The 23,677-nt window shown below is 35.6% G+C and overlaps 2 protein-coding genes across 10 annotated transcripts in view; one reads left to right on the top strand and one right to left on the bottom strand.

Annotated features, from left to right (window-relative positions):
* Positions 1 to 23,677, top strand: part of LOC109052163 (neuron navigator 1-like) — an 87,764-nt gene that overhangs the window by 718 nt on the left and 63,369 nt on the right. For 8 of the 9 annotated variants that reach the window (XM_042759131.1, XM_042759132.1, XM_042759130.1 and 5 more), the window contains exons 1-3: positions 18,462 to 18,654; positions 20,778 to 21,519; positions 22,740 to 22,828. In XM_042759131.1, the coding sequence (XP_042615065.1) occupies positions 20,816 to 21,519; positions 22,740 to 22,828 (793 nt within the window). In that variant the 5' untranslated portion in view covers positions 18,462 to 18,654; positions 20,778 to 20,815. Of the gene's footprint in view, positions 1 to 18,461; positions 18,655 to 20,777; positions 21,520 to 22,739; positions 22,829 to 23,677 lie in introns of those variants that run through there. The other variant, XM_042759124.1, reaches the window with a different exon arrangement.
* LOC109091685 (cysteine and glycine-rich protein 1-like) lies at positions 1,767 to 5,839 on the bottom strand. Its single transcript, XM_019105474.2, has 6 exons — positions 5,789 to 5,839; positions 5,292 to 5,401; positions 3,415 to 3,583; positions 3,209 to 3,338; positions 2,600 to 2,693; positions 1,767 to 2,032 (listed from the first exon to the last, which is right to left on the bottom strand). The coding sequence occupies exons 2-6, from the start codon at positions 5,398 to 5,400 to the stop codon at positions 1,956 to 1,958; spliced, it is 579 nt and encodes a 192-aa protein (XP_018961019.2). The 5' UTR covers position 5,401; positions 5,789 to 5,839; the 3' UTR covers positions 1,767 to 1,955.

Here is a 23,677-nt window from a genome sequence, read left to right as displayed (position 1 = left end):
TTGTTTTTAATATGTATTATTGGCTCTTTAATTACTTTACAGCAAACTTTCTGTTAAACATAAATAATTTTATGAATTATAAAACTTTTTTTTCTTCTGCCTACCAACATTCTTCATTATTTTATTTTATGTTCCACAAAAGAAAGTAAGTGATACAGGTTTGAAACAACATGAGGGTGAGAAATGATCACAGAATTTTTATTTATCACTTTATTTTATTTATTTATTTATTTATTTATTTATTTATTTATTTATTATTATTATTTAATTAATTGAAACTCTAAATAAGAAACTAAAACTGCCAGTGGGTGGCAGTAAATGTCTTTATGTGTAAGTCATTGAGTCATTCTTTCATTCGATTCATTCAAATGGCTGATTAATTCAGAAACATAAGACTGTGTTGCACAACAGTTCTGCCTTGGCTTTATAGGTAATATTTTCATTGGCAAAACATAGCAAAAACAGACTTAATTATAGCCTATAAAATATAACACAATATTAACTACTTTTTTACTGAAATGTTGTTTAAAATCACATTTGCACTCATGCTATTCGGGACAAACAGCATTGGTGTGATATTGCTCTCGCTGCTCGTGTGATATCACTTATCATATGATATAAATATGACACTTTATAAAATGTAATGGCTTCTTAAATTTATAAAGGGGTCTTTTGAACCCAGTATCTTAAAATTTAAGGGCATATAACAGCATTATAGGCTAATAATACTCACTGTGTTTGTCATGACGTTTGTCAACAGTCTGGGGCGGGTGCGATAATTGTGTAAAAATATTTTAATCGCGTTATTTTTCCGTAACTAATTAATTAAATTAATGTGTTAAAACGAAAGCCCCAATATGATGTATATAAATAATAAATATAACATTTATTTTAAATAATAAAACTGTCTCATATAAAACACATTTGATTGTGTTTGCACTAGTAGAATAAAATGTGGCGCCATCTGGGGATAGATTTATGCTTCTTCAGTTAGAAATAGTGGTTGTGTTTAATATTTGATTCAGCTCAAATCATTTCTTTTTGACTCATTACTAAATCACACTGCCAAAAGCTGATTTTTTTTTTTTTTTTTACATAAAATTATATGTGAATGTTGTATTAAATGCCCCCAAAATAAAAATTCACTAAATTACATTGACTCAAAAACATGCTTCTATTTGAAATGTTAATTGCTGCATAATGTGCATTCCTGCATAATTCATCTTGATTCATATAGAATAGTAGGCATAAACTTGGCAGTAGCAGTACACTGTTGTATTCTTAGCATAGCTTGTTTTTTTGATGATGGTGGGAATAGCCATCTGTGGAAATTTGTTTCCTCCAGCTGCTGCTCTGAGACCAGTTTTGTTTATTCATTTTCATTGTTGAATTCTGAATTTGTTAGTCTTTAGACTCTAGATGACAGCATTATGGTCTCTGTGATATTGTTACGCTTCTCTGTGAGTCTCTGGTCTCATTAGATCAGGCCTGTGACAGGCTCAAAGACATAAACACACTTTGTTCTCATCACACTAGTGTTTTTGATGTGTGTGTGTGTGTGTGTGTGTGTGTGTGTGTGTGTGTGTGTGTGTGTGTGAGTCATCTGAGAGCGTATTCAAAGCTGCTTTCAAACTGCATCTGTTTACAAACATCTTTGACTCATGTTTGTTCAAATTATAATTGCATTTTTAGTTAATATACCATAATGCGTGGCATAGCCCAGTCAGAGAAAATCCTAAAAATAATACATCCCAGTAAACATTAAATTAAAAAAAAAAAAAAGTTTTATTATTGCAAAAATGTCAGTTGATAATAACATTTTGGATTTCACAATAAAACTGTTTATTAAATCTAGAACATACTAAGCACCAAACTGGGCACTTATATGTGTTTATAACATTTATCAAACAGTCTGTACTCCTGGGTTCACCGAAGTCTGTATTTCTACTGTATTTCTACTGAGCGTGAGCCAGAGCACCAGCTCCCTGACCAAAGCCAAAGCCCTTCGGTCCAAAGCTCTTGGCATAGCACCCTGTATAAATAAAATATGAATAGAAATAGAAATAGAAATATAAAATAATGTTATTATAAATATAAATATTATGAATATTAAATATAAGTAATAAAATAAAAAATGTTTTTTAAATTATAAAAATATAAATAAATATTAAATAAAGAACATTATTATGAACAGAATTTTAAATATGCTGTAATAGAAATGTAAATAATATATAAATAATTATAAATATTGAATAATAAAATAATGTTATTATAAATATAAATTCTAGAAATATAAATACATGTTAAATAAATGTTATTAGAAATATAAATAATTATAGATATTAAATATAAATAATAAAGTGGCGTTATTAGAAATATAAGTACATGTTAAATAAATAATATTATTATGACTATACATTTAAATATTTTGTTATTATAGAAATTGTATTAGAAAATATAAATATTATAAATATGAAATAAAAAAATTGAATTTGATTTAATATTAATTGTTTATATTTCTGTTTATTTCTGATCAAATTCTCAGTATCTTAATATCAAATAAACACACACACCTGTATGCATGACATTTGATACTGACCTTTACAGTAAATCTCTCCATCTTTATCTGCTAGAGTTGTGGACTCCAGACTCTTTCCACACTTTGCGCATCTGAAGCAGCTCTTATGCCAAGACTAAAAGAGGAGAAAAGTGAGGCAGGAAATTTCATTGTTGTCAGTCGTTTGGTTTGTTTTTTGTCATGTCATGCTGGTTGACTGTATATAAAACATCAGACATGTTGGGATTGGCAGTGATTTTGTCAGTTTGCAGCATTATTTGGCTTTCATATGAGGGCAGGTTAGGACACAGAGTTATTGTGTTTGCATTAAGACTACTTTGGCAACCAAGCCAACACTGTAAAAAATATTTAGACCTCTCCAACTCAGAATTTTCTATTGAGTAATCACATCTAAATTTTTCAGAAGGCCAAACTGAATTTGTGTGAATTGAATTTCATAAATTTAATTAGGCCAATTGAAAAATTTAGATGTGACCAGTCACTAGAAAATATTGAGTTGGAGAGGTTTTTATTTTTTACAGTGAAAACAATTAAGCCTAAATGTTGATTGTTTGTATTTGTTTTTGTTTTTAAAGTTTGGTAAGGTGATAAGCCCAGGCAAAGTGACTGCATCAAGAAAAAACAACTCACGTTTCCCCCTCCAACCACCTTCTCTGCTGCATACACGGCGTTTCCACAGCGAGGGCAAACATCCGAACCGCCGAGCTTCTGAGCGAACTTTGACGGGTTGGGGTTGTTGGTCAGACGATGGGAAGTTTGTCTGTGTCACAGATACAGAGCGGCTGCTTTAATGCACAGTGGTAAAGACACAATGAAAATGAAAACATCCTACTAACCCGGCCGGTTTGATTCCCAGAGCTTCGCCCGTGTCCATGCTAAGCGTTCCCGCTCCTCCACCAAAGCCGTAGCCCTTTGGGCCGTATTTCTTGCCGTAGCAGGACTTGCAGTAGATCTCATCCTGATGCACAGCTACTGTTGTGCTGTCTAGGTTCTTTCTGCACACCACTGCAGTTAACACAGATGTACATTCATGATCAAGACACTGTTATTATGCATCAGACAATTTGCAGAATAGTCAGTGACAAAGGGGGCCATTCGCAGGCCTTGCACCCCAAAATGATTTAGTGTGCTCCCCCTTCCCCCTGAGGTCTGTTCTATATATTCTATATATATATATATATATATATTGATGCAAACATTAGTGTCTCTACAAATCTGAGCACAGTTTGAAACCCTGTTGATTATCTTGTTGTAGAGTATCTCGTCTGATACTCTACACTAGTGGATGCAACTAAGTACTTTTTCTCTGGAGAAACATCTGGAAAAAACTGAGATATTAAAAACACAACCCTAAACATATACACTCTCCCTACTGTTTGGTAACGTACAGTGTAAATGTGTCTGCGAGTGTCATCTACACGTAAACATTCATTTGTTCCACAGATCTGCAGTCAGACACAGAAGATGCACAGCCATAAAAGGCAGTTGAATTCACCGGGATGTTCGTTTGTACAACACCTAATATGGACTCGCTGTTAAACAGGAAAGATTACTCGCTGCTCTGACTTTTATACAAACTCATGCCAGCTTCTGCTCCGAGGACTTTTGTCATTAGTTCAGAAAACTATTATTAATGATCCAATAATTATTATGTGATTTACTAAAATAACTAAAAATAACTGACTTAGTTTAAGAAAAACAAAAATTATTAAATTAAATTAAATTAAATTATTAAAACTTTCTATAAAATTAAAAAGAAAAAAGAAAAAAATCTGAATATTAATAAAAATGAAATAAAATAAAACTTTTGTCCTTAGTTCAGAAGCACAAACTATGAATGATTCATTTGTATATTTCAGGGTTATTATAGTTAACTAAAACCATTAAAAATTGTTAGTTGAATATAAATAAATAAAATATAAAAAACGTAAACTTGTTTTATTTCAACTATTTTACTTAGTTTAACTTGATGTATTGCTATAACTAAAACTGAAACTGAAATAAAAAAGTTAAAAAAACAAAAACGCAACTAAATTAATCAAATTTTCTCTAAAATAAAAAAGAAAAATGAAAAACATAAAAATAAAAAATGTAAAAGAAAAATGAAACCTTTAATGGTATCTCAATAATACTAGAATAGCACTGGTACAATTAACAAAGCAAACAATTAACTGATTTTTTTTTTTTTATAAAAACATCTTCTTGTAGGACAGAAAAATGAAGAATGAAATCCACTGGCATTTGTGGAGATTTGTGCCCGAACCAGAATAAACTCTATAATGAAATAAGAATTTCCTCTGGGTTGGTATCATGCTATCACATTTACAGCTGACAGTTTTGTTCAAAAACATATGATATTTTCCATGATATATATATATATATATATATATATATGACTATCTACATGAATAATTTTTCCGTTTTCCGGCTAACACCCTCTCTCTGGTGGACGAACCCTCACCACCCATTTCCACACTAAGAATCTCACATTCACATGCACATCCTTTCTGCTTAAACTACTCCATTAGCGCACCGGAGATGTCCGGTGAAAGTGTATGTGTCGATATGTGTCTGTCTCTAATTGATTTCCCTGCTTGAGCTCGAACATCTGCTGCCATCTCTCACATTAGTTCACATATTGTGACGTGAATACAGAGCATCAGTATCAGACAGTGTCACAGCAGGTCTCAGGTCAGCTGTGTGTGTGACTTACTGCACAGAAAGCAGGACTTGTGGAAGCTTTGTCCTTCACACTGAACCTCCTCTGCGAAATACACCGTCTTCTTACAGCAGCCACACTTGTTTCCTCCTCCCAGCGGCATCCTGACAGCATTAAAAGACATTAAAACATCCACAAATACTTCCCAAATGCACATTAGGCCTTATTGCATTTGTATACGCACAATAATCTTTGTCATTTCTGTTGTGGATTTTATGTGTTTTCAATTTCAGTTTTCTTCATTACTAGGTAAATTGTGACACGATAAAGGATCATTTGTCATTGCCATTGTTTTTAAATAATCCAGATGGCAACATGCTGGTATTTGGAAGTCATGGAAGAATCTGGAAACTTTATTGTAAAGTGTTATATACTCTATATAGACTGTAAGTCTGATATCAAACCAGGATAAAGGGTCGAAACACAGGCATTCTGTCTTTCCCACTGTTACAAAAACGTTATTTTATGGAGAGTAATAGTAAGTCTCTTACCTGCAGTGATAGTTTGTCTGGTCCACTAGAAGATCACAGAGAGTCTTAGTCCTCATATGAGTCCAGAGAGGATGAGACATATGAAGAGATGAGGAGAGGGAGGGAAAACAGATGCAGAACATGACAAATGGAGAGAGAGAGAGAGAGAGAGAGTCATTTCTAACCTATCCCGCTCTTCTCAAATCACTATTTGACAGTTTTCTTTTCAAATTATGTCTGTTCTTTTCAGAACTGTAATGCTTTCAGGAAGACTTGCAGTGTTGTAGTGACCCGTAAATTGTTTGCACGTGTGTTTTGACCTTAATTAAACAGTGTTTGTTAGGAACACTGGAGTCCCTCACCCTCCTCATACCTAACACAATGTAACACAGCTGGACCTGCTGCTGGAACCCAAAACTCAGATCTCGTAAGGAAATGAGAAGCAGAAGAATGTCAGCTAGTTAGTTAGTTAGATAGCTAGCTAGCTGGTTAAAAATTAAAGCAGATCAAGCTTTATTTGAAAGCAGATCGAGCAGATCAAAGCTTTTAGGGAATCGAGCCAGGGTACATTTAAAAATTTTATTTTTAGTTGACTTTTGTTTTTTGTTGCTCTGAACTCTGCTGGTAACAACAGAACTTCTGACCATATTTGCTTTCTTTGTGGAAATGTACCACTGATTAGTTAAGAAATTAAGTTAGTTAGAAATAAAACTAGTTTAGTTAGTTAGGAAATAAAGCAGATTAGTTAGGAAATAAAGCAGATTAGTTAGTTAGGAAATAAAGCAGATTAGTTAGTTAGGAAATAAAGCAGATTAGTTAGTTAAGAAATAAAGTTAGATAGAAATAAAGCTAGTTTAGTTAGTTAGTTAGTTAGTTAGGAAATAAAGCAGATTAGTTAGTTAAGAAATAAAGTTAGATAGAAATAAAGCTAGTTTAGTTAGTTAGTTAGTTAGTTAGTTAGTTAGTTAGTTAGGAAATAAAGCAGATTAGTAAAGAAATAAAGTTAGTTAGAAATAAAGCTAGTTAGTTTTAGATAAAGCAGATTAGTTCATTAAGAAATAAAGCTAGTTAGCTAGTTGTTAGTTTTAGTTAGATTGTTAAGAAATCATATTAGTTAGGAAATGAAACAGATTAGAAAGTTAAGAAATAAAGTTAGTTATCTAGTAGTTAGTTAGTTATATATAAATAGAGGAGATTAAAGGAGATTAGTTAGGAAATAAATCAGATTAGTTAAGAAATAAAACTTGTTAGCTAGTAGTAAGTTACGAAATGAAGCCGAACAGTTAAGAAATAAATTTAGTTTGTTTAGTTAGTTAAGAAATAAAGCCGGTTATCTAGTTGTTACAGTAGTTAGTTTAGTTTGTTAATTAATTAGAAAGACTTTATCATCTGCTTTTGCCTTTGGTTTGCATGTTTACAGCTATGCATGAATATGATGCATCTGTCCTTGCCAAGTAACAAATAAAAGATACATGTTAGTTAGTTAGTTGGATATTTGTCTGGATTTGACCCACTAAAACAAAGGCAAATTATGATGACAAAGAAGTAGCATGGTAGTATGGTAAGACCATATATTCATATATATTTCATTACCATGAAATGCAGATGGTAATCAGTTTGTAATCCGGTACAGTATATTTCAAAGTATCTACGTTTTACCATGGTACCACATTCCTCTCTATAAATTTGACTCTAATTGAACTCCAGTTTCTTATGTGTTGCATGTTCACAGCAGCACATGAATATTACAGCACGCATCTTCTGTCTCTGCCAAGAGCCTGTGAGTCTGCTGATGGTGCTGCTCTTTTTGCACGGATTCATCCGATCCAATGACTTCCTTCGACTGTCGTTGCAAAGAGGGTGTTGAAAACTGATCCCTAGGCTTGAGACTGAGCAAGGAAAGCCTTAAGCTCTGCTTCACTTGTGTGTGTTACACAGAAGCCTTTTTATATACCGCTCTCTCCTCCGGACATCTGCTATGAGCATGAGTGTGTGACCAATGCATTAATCCACCACTGGAGAAACAGGAGTCCAGGACGGGAAGGTTTTCATGTAAATCTGAGCACATGTTCAGGCCTGAGAGAGAGAGAGAGAGAGAGAGAGAGAGAGAGAGAGAGAGAGAGAGAGAGAGAGAGAGAGAGAGAGAGAGAGAGAGAGAGAGAGAGAGAGAGAGAGAGAGAGAGAGAGAGAGAGAGAGAGAGAGAGAGAGAGAGAGAGAGAGAGAGAGAGAGAGAGAGAGAGAGAGAGAAGGAGAGAGAGAGAGAGAGAGAAGGAGAGAGAGAGAGAGAGAGAGAGAGAGAGAGAGAGAGAGAGAGAGAGAGAGAGAGAGAGAGAGAGACTTGTGTGCTGTGAAGTCTATGTGATGAATGAAGGCGCTGCTGCTTCGTTTATTCAATATTCTGGCCTGAATAATATTGTTAGTGGCTCTGCATCAGCATCTGTGAGTAAATGATTATTTTATATTCAGTACTGCATTAATTTCCATTTGTTTAATTATGCTGCTGGTTTGTAAACCTGTTAAATTATATGAAATCCGTCATTTAGATTCTGTTAATCACTAAAAATAATTAAGTCAGATGTTAAATTTAATGTGAATTGATTTTAACTGATGGCTTGTTGAACTGGAATTAATTCACTAAGTAAAGGTAATAATTTTAATAAGTGGTTTTGTATAGTTTTGTAAGAATGACAGCCATAGCGGAGTGGCTTAAAGGGATAATTAACCTAAAAATGAAAATTTATCATTTATTCACCCTCATGTTGTTTGAAATGGTTATTAGGACTTTGATTTTGAATAGCTTTGGAGGACTAAGATATAGTCCTTATACTGTAGTTATTACACTTTTTGGTCTTTTCAGAGCTCTGGACATCTTCGTTTGTGTTTCACGAAAGAAAGTAAGTCATTTGGGTTTAGAATGACATAAGGATAATTAAATTATGACAGAAAGTTCATTTTGGGGTAAACTGTCCCTTTAAAAATTGATTTGAGATTTGTTCTATTCATTTGGGTCACTTACATGTGAATCAGTAATGTTTAAAAAAATAGTTGCAAGACATTGACTAGGATTTTAGGATGGTTTGGGGAGCAAATAATTACGAATTTAAGAAATCAAACTTACACAGAAGTAGCCGTAAATAAATGATCAAAGGCCATAATAAAATAAAATTAAGATAACATAAATCAATGTAATAAAAAGGAAGCGCTCGTGATCTGCTTTTTTGCATGTTCACAGCTGTGCACGAATATTATGCAGCTTCTTTGGGTCACTTACATGTCAGTCAATAATATTTCAGAAAATATTTGGGAACTTTTGACTAGGATTCTAGGTTGGTTTGAGAGCATGTTTTGGATGTGTTTTGCACAGTTGTGCATGAATATTAGAATATTCTGTCCTTGCCAGGTAACAAACAAAAGGTAAATATTGGTCTATGCGCCGACGCAGAGAAGGGCCGGAAGAGGGCGCGCTCACGCTTCTGGACTGAGACTTTCATTTGTGGCGCGAGCTGCGCGACACACCCTTTCTCGCTTTTATGGGGTATATTGACTTTTATCATACGTTCGTCATAGCGCCATAATGTTTGCTTCAAACCGTCTGTGCTTGAAGTCTATCACTCTAGATTCTGGTTTCTCCGTGTATATGTGCCTTAACGATTTCTTTATTTCCCACCACAAAACAAACAAAGCACGTGCCGAGACCTCATATTTTCTCTGGTGCTGTTGATTTTAAAGTGCATTAGCTGAGTAAATGCAACCCGGCTGTTGTGAAACAGAGACGCGCTGCTCGGTCAGTGTGTGTTGTAGATGGATCATCACTCCAGCAAGATCAGATTAGATTAAGGAAAGCCTGATAATAAACGAGCGGCTGCAGCTGCAGTTCTGCCTTCAATGCGGGTGAAACTCGAGCCTGTCTGCAGAGAGACTCACACTCCACATAACCCAGCTCACACTGATGCATATGACACTTTATTCACTGCCATCATCATCATCATCATGTGATGTTGATATTGATGATGATGATTTTGGGGTTATGTTGGGGAGGAGGAAGATGATGTCCAGGTAGGCCTGTCTTATTGTATTGTACAAATGTATATTATAACCATCATGATCAACACCGTCATTTTAATAATAATAATGATAATAAAATTCATAAAAAGTCATGAGATTAGAAGTCCAAACTATAAGACACTAAGTCATAATTATGTCAAAATAGTGACATATCAAGGCATAATTATAAGATACAAAGTCATAAATGGGATAAAAAGTCAAAATTACAACACTCTAAGACTAGTCATAATTCTGATATAAAAGCAGAAATGGCCAATTAAGTAATTATTATTAGATAAAAAGTTGAAATCATTACATTAAGTGTTAATGTCAGAATTATGAGCTAAGTCATAATTGTGAGATAAAAGGCTATAGATAAGAAATTATGAGATACAAAGTTAATTATAAGTCAGTTACATTAAAAAAAAAACAAAGCAAAAAATTATTATGAAATAAAATGTCAAAATTATGAGTTAAAATGTAATTAATGTTATTAAAGGTTAAAATTATTATGATTACTGTACCAAAGCATTTTTTTTTCTTATGTGGTGGAAATGGGCTTAATATCTAATATTTCATAATATAGTTACTCCTTGATGGTTTTTCTTCTGAAAGAAATAGCTTACACCAGTTTGCCCCAGCTTTAGTTCCAAGCTGGTTTAAACTGGTTTTAGGCACAACAACTTAACTAGTGTAGTCATAATGGACAACCAGCCAAAAGCAACATACAAAGACATGATGGTTTAACTGGCTAAAACAGGTAATCTATGTTTGTTTTCAGCAGATTGGTGGTGTATGTCAAAGTAACAGTGATAAAAAGTAATTGAACATTAAAAATTCAAATGCGTCCACAGTCAGAATGACTGTCAGAGGTGTAAGTTTGTGCCATCTGACAGAATCATGCCGTTCCCTTCACTTTAACAGCACTACCCTCAGAGAAACAGTGTGTATGTGTGAGTGTGGGCATGAAAAATAAGGAACATTTCAGACGCTGTCATTTAAAATGTGGCCACTTAAGAGTTATGCCATTTATAAAGTACTTTAAAGACTTTGACATTCTGCTGTAAAAAAAGAACAGCTTAATGATCTGAAAAATCCAACGTGATCCATTTAAATCTGAACCAAACGTGGCCTAGGAGCTTTAGACATGCATGTAGGATCCATATCCACTGCTAATGGCCCTCAGTAGGTCTATACCTCCGTTCAGGCTTAGGTAAAAATATCCATCCAACCTGGACATACGCCAGCTGGTCCATTTACTAGTAAGGAGAATATGTATTTTAATGAAGACGCTGGGTGAATATTTAAGAAGAGAGACTGCTTTCTTTCGATTCAGAGCTGGGAGAAGAGATGTTGACTCTCCTCTGAATCAACTACAATGTTGTAATGAAGGTTGGATGTTTACCTTAGTATCTTGTATGCAACTAGCAAGACTGTCTAAGCTGGACCTGTGACGTTTCCCTGCTGTAAGTCAGTGTTTCTCTGTCATCCGTTTCTCCAGTAGTGAGTAAGTTGGTTAACAATGTAACTAGTTACAGTATGTGTGTTATGTTAGCACAGCCTGGAGACTATTAAATTGTTTTTGGGATGTTAATATGCAGGGATCTCAATGCTAAACTAAATCCGCACTAACAAGCATTAGATGGATAATGTTTATGCGGCTGGCTGCACTTTCGGTTTTGACTGTGAGCTGGATTTGCACGGGGCAGAAATCCCATGATTTTTGCTTGAAATTTGGTGTTTTAAAAGCCACAGGCAGTATTAGGATGACATCACCACACTGGTATATTGTGATGTTGTGATGCCGTGATGTCATACAGTTATTGAACATCTAGATGTTGCTAAGCTAACAGTTCAACCCTGTAATAAAAATGTCTAGCCTTTTTTAATTAGACTACATTTTAATGGTATACTTCACTATTTATTTTCTGTTATTTTTGTCCTTTAAATGTATATTTATGTGAAATGTAAATTTATGTATTTATTTTGCTTGTTTTTTGACTACCATATTGTTTATTATTTACGTATTATTATAGTATTTAATAATATTTTGAATGAGCTTTTATTTGTATATTTTTAATATACAATTTGTTTTAATTGTTTTCATTTTGATTTTAGTTAAAAGTTTTAGTAATTTTGTTTTGTGCTTTTGTAATTTGTGTTACATTTTGTTGTTGTTTAAATATTACTATATAGTGTAAATAATTTTTTTATTTCATGCTGACTAATTTTTTTAGCAAGACAAGATTATTCATCTTATATTCATTTTATCATTATATCATTATATTATCATTTTATTTCAACATTTTTCAATTAACGAAAATGATTTGTAATCAAATTACACTGCAAAGGTGGCACAGAAGTGTCATTTAGGTGTCTTTACACAGGCTGTTCAATGCTGCTCAGCTTAATGCTGCATAAAAGCATTTAATTTAGTCTGGCTGTTGTGTGGCATTGTGACATTTCACAGAATTTTGAGCAGGAACAGAGCAGCCTTAACTAGACTTTTTTTTTTGGCACATTGCATTCTGGGTTTGCAAGATTAGGGTGAATGCAATGCCACCTTAGCATTAGGCATCTTGAATCATCATAGGACATTGTGCTGCCTTGTTTTTGTACCAGCCTTCAGTTTGCCTGTGATGCTTTAAATGCTGTCCAGTTAGGCAGTACACGTGGATTTGAAACAGAACTAAATAGCCTTCCATCGCGCATGACCTCAGGGAGTGGCGTAATGTAATACTAGTCTATTTTTTATATATTCCATCAAACAAGACAGCTTTTTAAACGTCTAGTAAGGTCATGTGTATGGACTTTATTATCCTCGAGGTGAAGTAGGAATTGTATTTCGATTTACAGAGCCCCTCAGGAAATGTCCTTTACAAATGAGCACATGACGTTTAATGACATTTAGATTTTTTAAGGCCCATTAATTACATTCCCTTTTATAATATCATATTATTTCAGAAAATAATGCGCAAATCACATACAAATACAGTGTTACACCCATCTCAACATTCACTCAATGAATGGTGTTATTCGGCAGCTGAGGGAATTTGGTGTTGTTGCCCATTTATTTATTATTTTCCTGTTGGTTTTATATAATAAAATCAAGTCATTAAAGTCTCTGGACTCTGTTGGTTTCAGGACGCTGGTAAAGCAACTCAAGTCTTCCACAATATTGGTTTTTAAACCCTGAGCCCGTGCCTAGTTGTCAGATGACTCATCGAGAGGAAAAGTTGAGTCGTGTTGGATTATACCACAAGTTGATCTCTCATGAAGGCTTTCATAAACTTCTAGGCTGATCTGCAACTTCATGTAGTTTCTAGGCTTTAATTACCAATGTAACTTTACATTTTCTGTCTTAAGTATCTCTTTACTATTGAACATTTTCCGTACTAAATTTGTACAGAACTCGCTGCCATAATGATAGGATAATCTAACTGAAGACAAAAATATTTAAAAAAAAATTAACTGGTCATCAAGGCTATAGTTATTTATCTTAAAAGGCCTTGACAGACGCTCTCAGAAAAACGGGTTCTGTTGAATCTGGGTCAGCTGTGCCAGGCTGTGCTGGATTTGGATCCAAAAGAGCAAGTCCCTCAGGCTCAAACATTAAGTCCACTAGATTTATATGATTACTACAACAGCTTTACACTTGTTAAAGCCTACCAGACTGTAAAGCATTTGTCAGTTGTATCAGTATCAGGTTTTCACTGCAGTTCACATGCCACATATGAAGCTTCTCTATTATTTTCATCCTTTATAATATGATTTTTATCTTACGGGTTTGTAAAGCTACGAGTCTTGATCTTGTGGTCTCGGTCTTGTGTCTTGAGACCACATGAACGTGGCTTTCGTCTGAGTTTCAGGCCATAAACTGAGACCCAGACCACAGTCTGTCTCCAGCGTACTAAAGGTGATTATTACCTCAACCACTAGTTGGCGCAGTATCTTTACCATTGTGCTTTGTGTTTGAAATAAAGGCTGCTTTTGAATCTCTCATTTCAGTTCTTTACAGTGAACATTCTGGTTCTTGTTCTGGATCTGGATTTATGCAGTTTTGATTTTCATGTTGATCCTGTTTTAAAAAGGTTTAGATATGAGACAGAAATATTGATTAAGAAGAATATTATTTGTATGCAGTGTGGGCTGTAGGTTCAGATGGCTCACGTGAGGAGAGACCTTGAGAATCTGAGGTTTAATAAAGTCATCAGGGTGGGGAGTATTTGTTTTTTTATGTCTAATCGATATTTGTGTCTCTAAATGTCTGCAGACAGTAGCTCAGATTATACTGTAATGTCTCCTGTACATTTAAGCCAATATTAAGTTTTGATATAAAATTGACCTATTAAACTACATCTATTAAAAGACTCATTAACATTCAATGCAACTCATTCTGCTGCTGAAATCAGTCTAATATCCTGCTGTAATGTATAATGTACATAATGTCTTGACCAGAGAAGACCTGACCAATTCAACTTATGCTTTGGCCTGTTGCTCATTTAAAGACAACAGAGAAAGTATAGGAAAATGACCAGTTAAAATATTATATATATATATATATATATATATATATATATATATATATATATATATATATATATATATATGTGTGTGTGTGTGTGTGTGTGTGTGTGTGTGTGTGTGCAAAAGACCAGTTAAAAGTATATATTATTAATTATAAGCAACATTTTGCTGCCTTTTATTATTATAATAAAAACCTTTTTGGTCATTTTTATGATCTTGAAAATATATATATATATATATATATATATATATATATATATATATATATATATATATATACACATATATATATATATACATACAGGTGAAGCAGGAGCTACAACCAAAAAACCTTCTGAGATGGTGCATGAAATGGAGATTGTTCCAAATTGATCAGTTGTCTCATTAGAAGGCAGCTGACTATGTAGACAGTGATAGGGTTTGGAGCAGAGCCGCAGTGCGGTGTTTTTGTTCAGATGTGCAGTGGAATGGACCTTTAAGATTCTTGTGGCAAACAGCATCAAGTGTTTAAATTGTGTTAGTTGTATGACAGACAAGGGTGTGGGCCGGAGTGAACTGGATTAGGAGTGACTAGCTGTAGATGCCTGAGGATCGTCAGAGCCCGGTCTTTCATGTTGGATCCCTTTAACCCACCAGCACAGAGTATTACAGCTACTGATGATGTCACGCTATCGTGCTGTTTTCCTGATCTCATAGAAATCCACACTGACAGGGCCAGTTGGAAAATGTTTTTTCCTCAAATGAGGTTGTTTTCCTTTGATAATTGTATGCATCACCTCTAGTAATTCACATTTCAAAAAGATTAAACATAATTACTTAATTATAGTTTTCCTGTTTTATTCCTGGCTGGTTGCTAGTAATAGTGAATGTCTGTGCTTAAGGCAAAAGATGACGGATTTAGTTTGATTTCATGAAAACAGGTACCAGCTTTTTGGATATGGATTTAAAATGAGAACATTTAATAGTTTGTGTTCGCTAAGATTTTATGTTTTTGATTCTTTTGTCCTTTGAGACTTCATTTATTTGATTAAAAATAGTTAACAACATTAATATGGCGAACTATTATAATTTTAAATGACTTTTTTCTATGTGAGTATATTGTAAAATATAATTGATTGCTGTGATCAAAGCTGGTTTTCAGCATCATTACTCCAGTCTTCAGTGTCACATGATCGTTCTAATATGCTGATTTGCTGCTCAAGAAACATTTCTGATTATTATCAATATTCAAAGCAATTGTGCTGCTTCATATTTTTGCGGAAAATGATTCTTTGATAAATATAGAATGTTCAAAAGAACAGCAGTTATTTATCTTTTGAAACATTACAGATATCTTTGCTCTCATTGCAGATTAATTTAATGCATCTTTGTTGAATAAAACTATAAATTTAATAAAAAAAAAAACAATAATAATAGCAATACATTTTAAAAATAATTTACTAATAAAATAATTTATTTTACATTTAGTTTTTTATACTTTTCCCTTTTTGCTATATATAAAACCCTGTTGTTCTGTTCTCTGCTGCCTGACTGCAGGCTGTTGGATAAACTTGATCTGAAGCATCTTCTGGCTGGTTTGAACCAGACTCTCCTGCTCTCTCTCCCTCCCTGACAGACTCAATCTGACATAGTGAATTGGTCGTGTAGAAGTGGCAAAAAATAAATAAATTATTGAATCTGGGTCTTGGGTCTAAATTTAACAAACAAAACCAGGTCTGTTATATAAAGTCGAGACCAGTCACATAAGGACATTGACTGCCGCAGTATGAAAATTCTGTGCTTAAGATCCAAAATCCCCCATCCACACTGATGAGGACCAAGCCTTTATGCATTTCACAATTAGAGATTTAGATTTTAGGAACAATATGTGGTCTGTGTTTGCACATGCAAAATTGAGTTGCCAATGTGTTGCTATGCATTTGCTGAGGTGTTTTGAGTAGCTACTAGGACGTCTCTAAGAGGTTACTACACTGTTATGAGTGGTTGCTAAGGGGTTCAGGGAGGTTGCTAGGTAGTTGCTAGTTGGTCACCGGGATGTTCGGAGTAGTTGTATGGCAGCTGCTAGGTAGGTTGTTGCTAGGATATTCAGGGTGGTTGCTAGGGCATTGCTATGATGTTGTAGGTGGTTGATAGTTGGTTGTTGGGGGGCGGGGTGGAGTAGTTGTATGAGCATTGAGAGTTCCTAGGATGTACAGCGTGATTGCTGGAGCATTGCTAAGTATGCTATGGTGTTGTAGGTGGTAACTAGGGTGTTGCTATGTAGTTGCTGGGATGTTCAGGGTGGTTGCTATAGCATTGCTAAGTATGCTATGGTGTTGTAGGTGGTTGCTTGGGTGTTGCTAGTTGGTTGCTGGGTTGTTTGGAGTGGTTGTATGGGAATTGTTATAATGTTATAGGTGGTTATTAGGGTGTTGCTAGGTAGTAGATAGAATGTTCAGGGTGGTTGCTAAGGCATTGCTATGGTGTTGTAGGTGGATGTTAAGGTGTTCAAAGTGGTTGAATGGGCATTGCTAGGTAGTTGCTAGGATGTTCAGAGTGGTTGCTAGAGTATTGGTAAGTATGCTATAGTGCTGTAGGTGGTTGTTAGGATGTTTAGGGTGGTTGCCAGGGCATTGGTTTAGTGTTGTAGGTGGTTGCTAGTGGGATGTTGGGGTGTTCAGAGTAGTTGTAGGTGGTTGCTAGAGTGTGCTACCGTTTTGTAGGTGGTTGCTGGGGTGTTCAGAGTGGTCGTATGGGCATTGCTAGGTAGTTGCTAGGATGTTCAGGGTGGTTGCTAGAGCATTGCTAAGTATGCTATAGTGCTGTAGGTGGTTGTTAGGATGTTTAGGGTGGTAGCCAGGGCATTGGTTTAGTGTTGTAGGTGGTTGCTAGTGGGATGCCGGGGTGTTCAAAAAAAAAATAGTTGTAGGTGGTTGCTAGGGTGTTGCTATGGTTTTGTAGGTGGTTGTGGGGGTGTTCTGATAGGTTGTATGGGCATTGTTAAGTATGTTATAATGTTGTAGGTGGTTGTTAGGGTGTTGCTAGTTATTAGCTTGGATGTTCAGGGTGGTTGCTAAGGCATTGCTATGGTGTTGTAGGTGGTTGCTGGGGTGTTCAGAGTGGTCGTATGGGCATTGCTAGGTAGTTGCTAGGATGTTCAGGGTGGTTGCTAGAGTGTTGCTAAGTATGCTATAGTGCTGTAGGTGGTTGTTAGGATGTTTATGGTGGTTGCCAGGGCATTGGTTTAGTGTTGTAGGTGGTTGCTAGTGGGATGCCGGGGTGTTAAAAAAAATAGTTGTAGGTGGTTGCTAGGGTGTTGCTATGGTTTTGTAGGGGGTTGTGGGGGTGTTCTGAGAGGTTGTATGGGCATTGTTAAGTATGTTATAATGTTGTAGGTGGTTGTTAGGGTGTTGCTAGGTATTAGCTAGGATGTTCAGGGTGGTTGCTAAGGCACTGGTATGGTGTTGTAGGTGGTTGCTAGTGGGATGCTGGGGTGTGCAAAAAATAGTTGTAGGTGGTTGCTAGGGTTTTGCTATGGTTTTGTAGGTGGTTGTGGGGGTGTTCTGATAGGTTGTATGGCCATTGTTAAGTATGTTATAATGTTGTAGGTGGTTGTTAGGGTGTTGCTAGGTAGTAGCTAGGATGTTCAGGGTGGTTGCTAAGGCATTGCTATGGTGTTGTAGGTGGTTGCTGGGGTGTTCAGAGTGATTGTATGGGCATTGCTAGGTAGTTGCTAGGATGTTCAGGGTGGTTGCTAGAGTGTTGCTAAGTATGCTATAGTTCTGTAGGTGGTTGTTAGGATGTTTAGGGAGGTTGTCAGGGTATTGGTATGGTGTTGTAGGCGGTTACTAGTGGGATGCTTGGGTGTTCAGAGTAGTTGTAGGTGGTTGCTAGGGTGTTGCTATGGTTTTGTAGATGGTTGCTGGAGTGTTCTGAGAGGTTGCTAGGTTTGTTTGGCGATTGCTGTGAGTGGGTTGCAAAACGCCAATGCAAATGAATGGTAATTTGGTGTAATTTAATGTTGAATGCATGCTGTCAGAGGGTACGCCCTCAAGAGACTGCTTTTGGCATGATGTCATGATGACAAACATAAACATGAGCTGCTGGCATGAGGGCGTGTGTCTGGGTTTGAGGAAACACTGTGTCAGTGTGTCTCTCGCTGAGAGGAGGGAGAGCAAATGTCTCCTGCTCTCTATTTGTCCTCCTCATTGGCTCCTCACGGCTGTCCTGCATGTCCAGATGTCTTTAGTCTCCGCCTTCCCTTGAGAGTGTGCAGACAGCAGTAAAGGTTATCACAGGGATGCTGTAGGAATTCACTGCAACTCTTTAAAAAGAGGTGAGATTTAATGGCTTATATTCAAAAGTCTGAATGGTTTAGGCTTTTATAGGTTGTGCATTGAGTATTTTAGGAGAGATGTGTTTATCTCTCTATCGGTGTGTGTGGTTCAATCAGCAGCTGCTTAGTAGTTGTTTTCTGGGCCACTTATCTAAAATCCTCTTCCTCTGAGCTCCGGACTGCTGTGTCATGGTTACTCTAGTCTGGATGTGGCACCTGGTTCAGCGTTTGTATTGATTTATAGTGAAACTGAAGTAATGCTGTCATATGCATGAGTTCATTGTGATGTGATTTGCTCAATGTGTTTTTCAGGTGCTTTTTTACACTTTTTTTGTGATGTTGCATTAGGTTTATTTGTTGCTTATAAGGGAGAACAGGGCTAGTTGTTACAGTTTTTTGCTTATTTCACAGAAAATATTTATTTTTGAATGATTATATCCGTATAGGCGTATAACTGGAAGCATACAATGATTTAATATAGCGGGGCATGTTGTCACACTACATGGGGTGAGTTGTCACAATAGGAGCCTGCTGTTTATTGACACTGATCTGAGAAAATTAACTTTGTTTGAATTATGAAATATTTTCTGAAGAAAAATAAATTCATTTTACACAGCATCTGTATTTAATCTGTAGAAATTATGAATTATGTTTTATCTTTATCATCTTTATAATATACTTTCACTACATAGTTGCATGTGTGGGTTTTATTGTGAATAGGAGATTATAGTATGACCTTATATAAATGTGAATTAATGAATATAATAGGACATTTTGCTTTATAGTGACTGAGTTATATAGCCCTTCCACATGTGACAGCTAGCCCCGGTAATCCCTTACATGTTAGCACCATTTTAGGTCAGTTTGAGTTGCTGTCTTTTGTCATTGCATTTACAGCCAAGATGTATTTATGTGCACATTTATGTGGTGCCATGGTGGCTTGGTCATATTTCCAAATTTGGCACTTGTCAGTGCAGATAATGAGTACTAATAGGATGTGACGTCTCTGTCAGGTCACCAGAGCCCTGAGGGTCTCATTATCAATATCAGTGCTGCTGCTGATCTGGAATCAGGGCTTAGTGACCTACACAAATCTGCAGAGGTTAAATGCAGAATCGGGTGTTGATATATGACCATTCTTATAGATTTATGTTGCCAGGAGTGATCGCTACAGTCATGTGACTCAGTGGTTCTTATGGCACAGGATAAATCAAAACACTTAATTTGAGCAGAAGTGGACAACAGTGAGACTCTACAGGCACAATCGAGGTCCTATTATTGGGAGGAAGGGATCAGTTTTGGTGCCAGTCACTGGAAGAGCTTTAGAAATGGCAGACAGTGCTGGCACTGCATGCTGGGAGTGTCAAGTGGTGCCAGTCTGTCAGCAGACCTCTGATCAAACCCCTCCAGAGAAGAGCAGCCGGTCCGGCCAAAACGACTGCAGTGTGTCACTGAGTCCTAATTATTATCAGATATGCAAATGAGCTTCAAAGAGGGGAAAAATAAATTCAGTGCTATATCTATCTTTCTGTCTGTCTATCTAGATTTATTTCTATTTCTTTTTATTTTATTTTATTTTATGTATGAAATTATGATTACAAAAAAGCACTTAAAGTATGATTTTTGTTTCCATATACATAAATGTTTTAAATGTCCTAATTTAAGACTATATTTATTTAATAACTGTCTTTTTATATTTCCCCTACCTCCACTGATAAATTACTTTTTTATTTTTATTTATTTTGTACTTGTGTTTGCATTTGATTAATTTTGTATTCATAATATGCAAGGACACTGTGTGTGTTTTTGTTTTATTTTAAATCAATTTTATTGATTTGTTTTACTCTGTTTTCTCTTGTATTTTTATATTTTTATTAATATTATGTTTTTATATTTATTATTTATACTTGCACAACTACTGATTATTTTATTATATATTATAGTATCTTGTATGGTATGAGAGTAATCCATCCTTAAGATGCCAATCATGCTGTCAAGCATGCTTTCTTATGTTTAGTCATGATGTTTTAATAAATATGAGTAAATATTGTCACATTTTTAGACAAAAACAAAAAACAAATCATTTTATAAATCTCTTTAAATCTGAACATGTTCTCTTGAAGTCTTCTCCCAGAGCTTTATCTTGTGATCTTCCTGGACCATGAGCGGTGGTGTGAACTTGAAGACGATGTCTCAGAGCGGCTCTGGTATTCCTCTGCCGCGGAGCCTGACCAGTCTCTCCAAGCAGGACACCAAGAGCTTGAGCGGCTCTTTACTGGGTCCTGCTGCCCAAAACCAGCTGGCTGCGCGAACTTCCTCGCTTTCTTCCTCAACCTCATCCATATCTTCTCTATCGGTCTCAAAGGAGTTACTCAAAGGGACCGGATCGAGAACTCAGTCTTCACAGAGAGCTCAAGGGACATCTGGTGGCACAAACAGGCCGTCGTTTGCTCCCCGTTCGGCCCACAGCAGCCCGCATGTGCCCAAACGAGAGATGATTCCATTCAAAAACAACCTCCGGAGGGGCTCGTTGCCCCAGGATGGGTTCAGAGACATGGAGAGACACTCCAACAAGAACTGGAGATCTGGCCATCATCACTTCAGGAGTCTAGACAATGAGGTTGTTGAATCTTCTAGAGAGCAACAGACGGGTCAAGCCCTTCGCAAGCCAACTAACGGGAACGTCATTTGGGAAACGTCAACTGGTGTTCAAAGGGACTTTCAGAAGCAGCGGATGACAATGCTGGCTCGTGGTGACAGTTACAGAGGAACAATTGCATCTAAATCCCAGGTGAACTTCTCAAATGCGTGTCCTGCAGGAAGGGAGTCTCCACGCATGGCGGCAGTGGCCCCTTTCAGATTCAGGTGAGACTTCAATTTTTTATTTTTTTTATTGCTATAGGTTGTATTGAACATATGTTGCGAATATTAAAATGTGCACGCTCAATTTCTCTGTTTTTTACATTTAAATGACTTTGGCTGTCATCTGATGCATGCTTTATATAGGCTTATATTTATAATTATAAATAAGTATTAGCTTACTGTATTGGCCAGAATTATAATATTGGTACATCATAGTCAAAATTTTTTTGTATTTTTTTTTATTTAGAAATTTTAATATGTAAATACATTTTAAAAACACTGATAATTTAGTAACACTGTTAAATGTAAACTTTAGCAAAACTAGAAAAAAAAATATATTTTCATACTATTGTCAGAACTATGGACCTGTCTGTGTACGTTTTGCCCCGTGACCTAGTTTCTGTCTCCCGTGGTTTGTTGATTTATTCCAGGTGTGTCTAGTTTCTTCCCCATGTGTTCCATGTCCCAGGTTAATTATTGATCCCCCGCACCTGTCAGTTCCCTCATTATCCTGCCTTTATTACCCATGTCCTTTCCGTTCAGTTTTTTCAGGTCTTTCAGTTCCATACGTGTGTCTTCTTCCTGTTCTCCATGTTGGAGTTGCCCCTGTGTTGGATAATAAAGACTATTTCGATTATCCTCGGCTCTGTGTTCCTGCTGGCACAGTAGTGTGGCAACTATGTTGTGATGCCTAAGTTCACTTCTTGCATTTAAAATGATTTATTTTAGTTTTTGGTGTTTTATTTTTTTGATTATTTAGACAAAGTATTGAAAATAGTATACAATTGTTTTTTTATAGGCTCATATTTATAATTATAAATAATCATTATCTTACTTGCATAGGCCAGATTTTTATTGGTGCATCAAAGTAAAAAAATAAATAAAACATCCATTTAAATATTAAATATTAAAATTTCAATATAAAAAAAAAAGAAATTTAAAATGATTTGACCAATAATATTGCTATATACAATATACAGTATGTATAATTCTGCGTACATATATATATGTATATTCTAATATGAATTGAAGTATAATTTTATAGCTCTGTACTGTATGATCAGCTATTGTCTCATTTGTGGCTACTATTTTTATGTAAAATTATATGCTGAAATAAAGTCTCATCCTCTGAGTAATAAAAATTCCCTTTAAGAATTAATGCTACAAAGACACGTGATTTCTTTCTTGTTAACGTTTTGTCTGTCGTTCTGTCTGTGCCTCAGGCTGCAGGTTGGAGAGGACACTGAAGCTTCTCTTGAGGATCTGAGCGATTGTTCCTCAGACTCTATGGAAGTGTGCTGTGAGGATTTAGGTGAGTCTCTCTTAAAAATACTCCAGTATCCATGACCGCAGGTTTTTTTTTTTTTCCTGGAATGGCCTTAGCCTTTCTCATACAGGACTGCAGATGGTAGTGAGAATAGGTCTGAGAGACTGTGGTTAATATCTGATATCTTTTGTGTGAGGGATGCTATGACTCAGATCGATCAAACTATAAGCAGATGCTGGTGTGGTCAGTTACAATTGGTATCCATGTGAGGAGATTTATGTCTTTGCTGATGTATGCTTCTGCGTCTGAAGCTCTTTTCAGATTCTTGATGGACTCAGTCAGACCACATGTAGAGCTCAAATATTAGTAAAATACTGTCAGCTCATGTTGCCAAACTGCATGCAAACGAACAGAGACCAATCCACTGATTTTGGATTGTATTCAGTACTTTGACAAAGTAGTACAATGGTGTTTTTGTAGAAGATTGTTTTCAAAAAATGTCTTTAAGATGTTACATGTCTTGATAATGTGTGGAAAGGTTTGTAAAATTAGCTGTTGTGACAGTTGTTTATCCATCAACGCTCTGCATACTAAACTGTGGTTTTTGTTGCTTTTAGGCATATACATTATTTTCCATGAAACTGCAATGTGTGCATGTTATAGAAAATATCTAATATAACATCTGATATTTTAATGATATAATTTTAAAAAGATCAGAACTCCTTTGGGAATCTCATATTTCACCCCCCAAAAGGATATTTTTTCATTTAGCTTTTAGTTTTTGCGTCAAGAAAATTACATCTAATAAAAAAATAAAAAAATAAATAGTTTTTCTTTTTTTTTGCGTTCTGACATTAAAATTATTTTTTTCTTTTTCATTACTGTAATCTGCAC

The sequence above is a fragment of the Cyprinus carpio genome, chromosome A6, assembly GCF_018340385.1.
Source record: "Cyprinus carpio isolate SPL01 chromosome A6, ASM1834038v1, whole genome shotgun sequence".
NCBI lineage: Eukaryota > Metazoa > Chordata > Actinopteri > Cypriniformes > Cyprinidae > Cyprinus > Cyprinus carpio.
This window is presented reverse-complemented; position numbering and strand designations above follow the sequence as displayed.

Coding starts and splice junctions, on each gene's coding strand:
- LOC109091685 (XM_019105474.2), bottom strand. CDS start 5,400: ATGCCGCTGGGAGGAGGAAACAAGTGTGGCTGCTGTAAGAAGACGGTG. Junction 3,584..5,291: donor CAAGTCCTGCTTTCTGTGCA/GTAAGTCACACA, acceptor TGTTAACTGCAG/TGGTGTGCAGAAAGAACCTA. Junction 2,033..2,599: donor TGGAGAGATTTACTGTAAAG/GTCAGTATCAAA, acceptor TTATTTATACAG/GGTGCTATGCCAAGAGCTTT.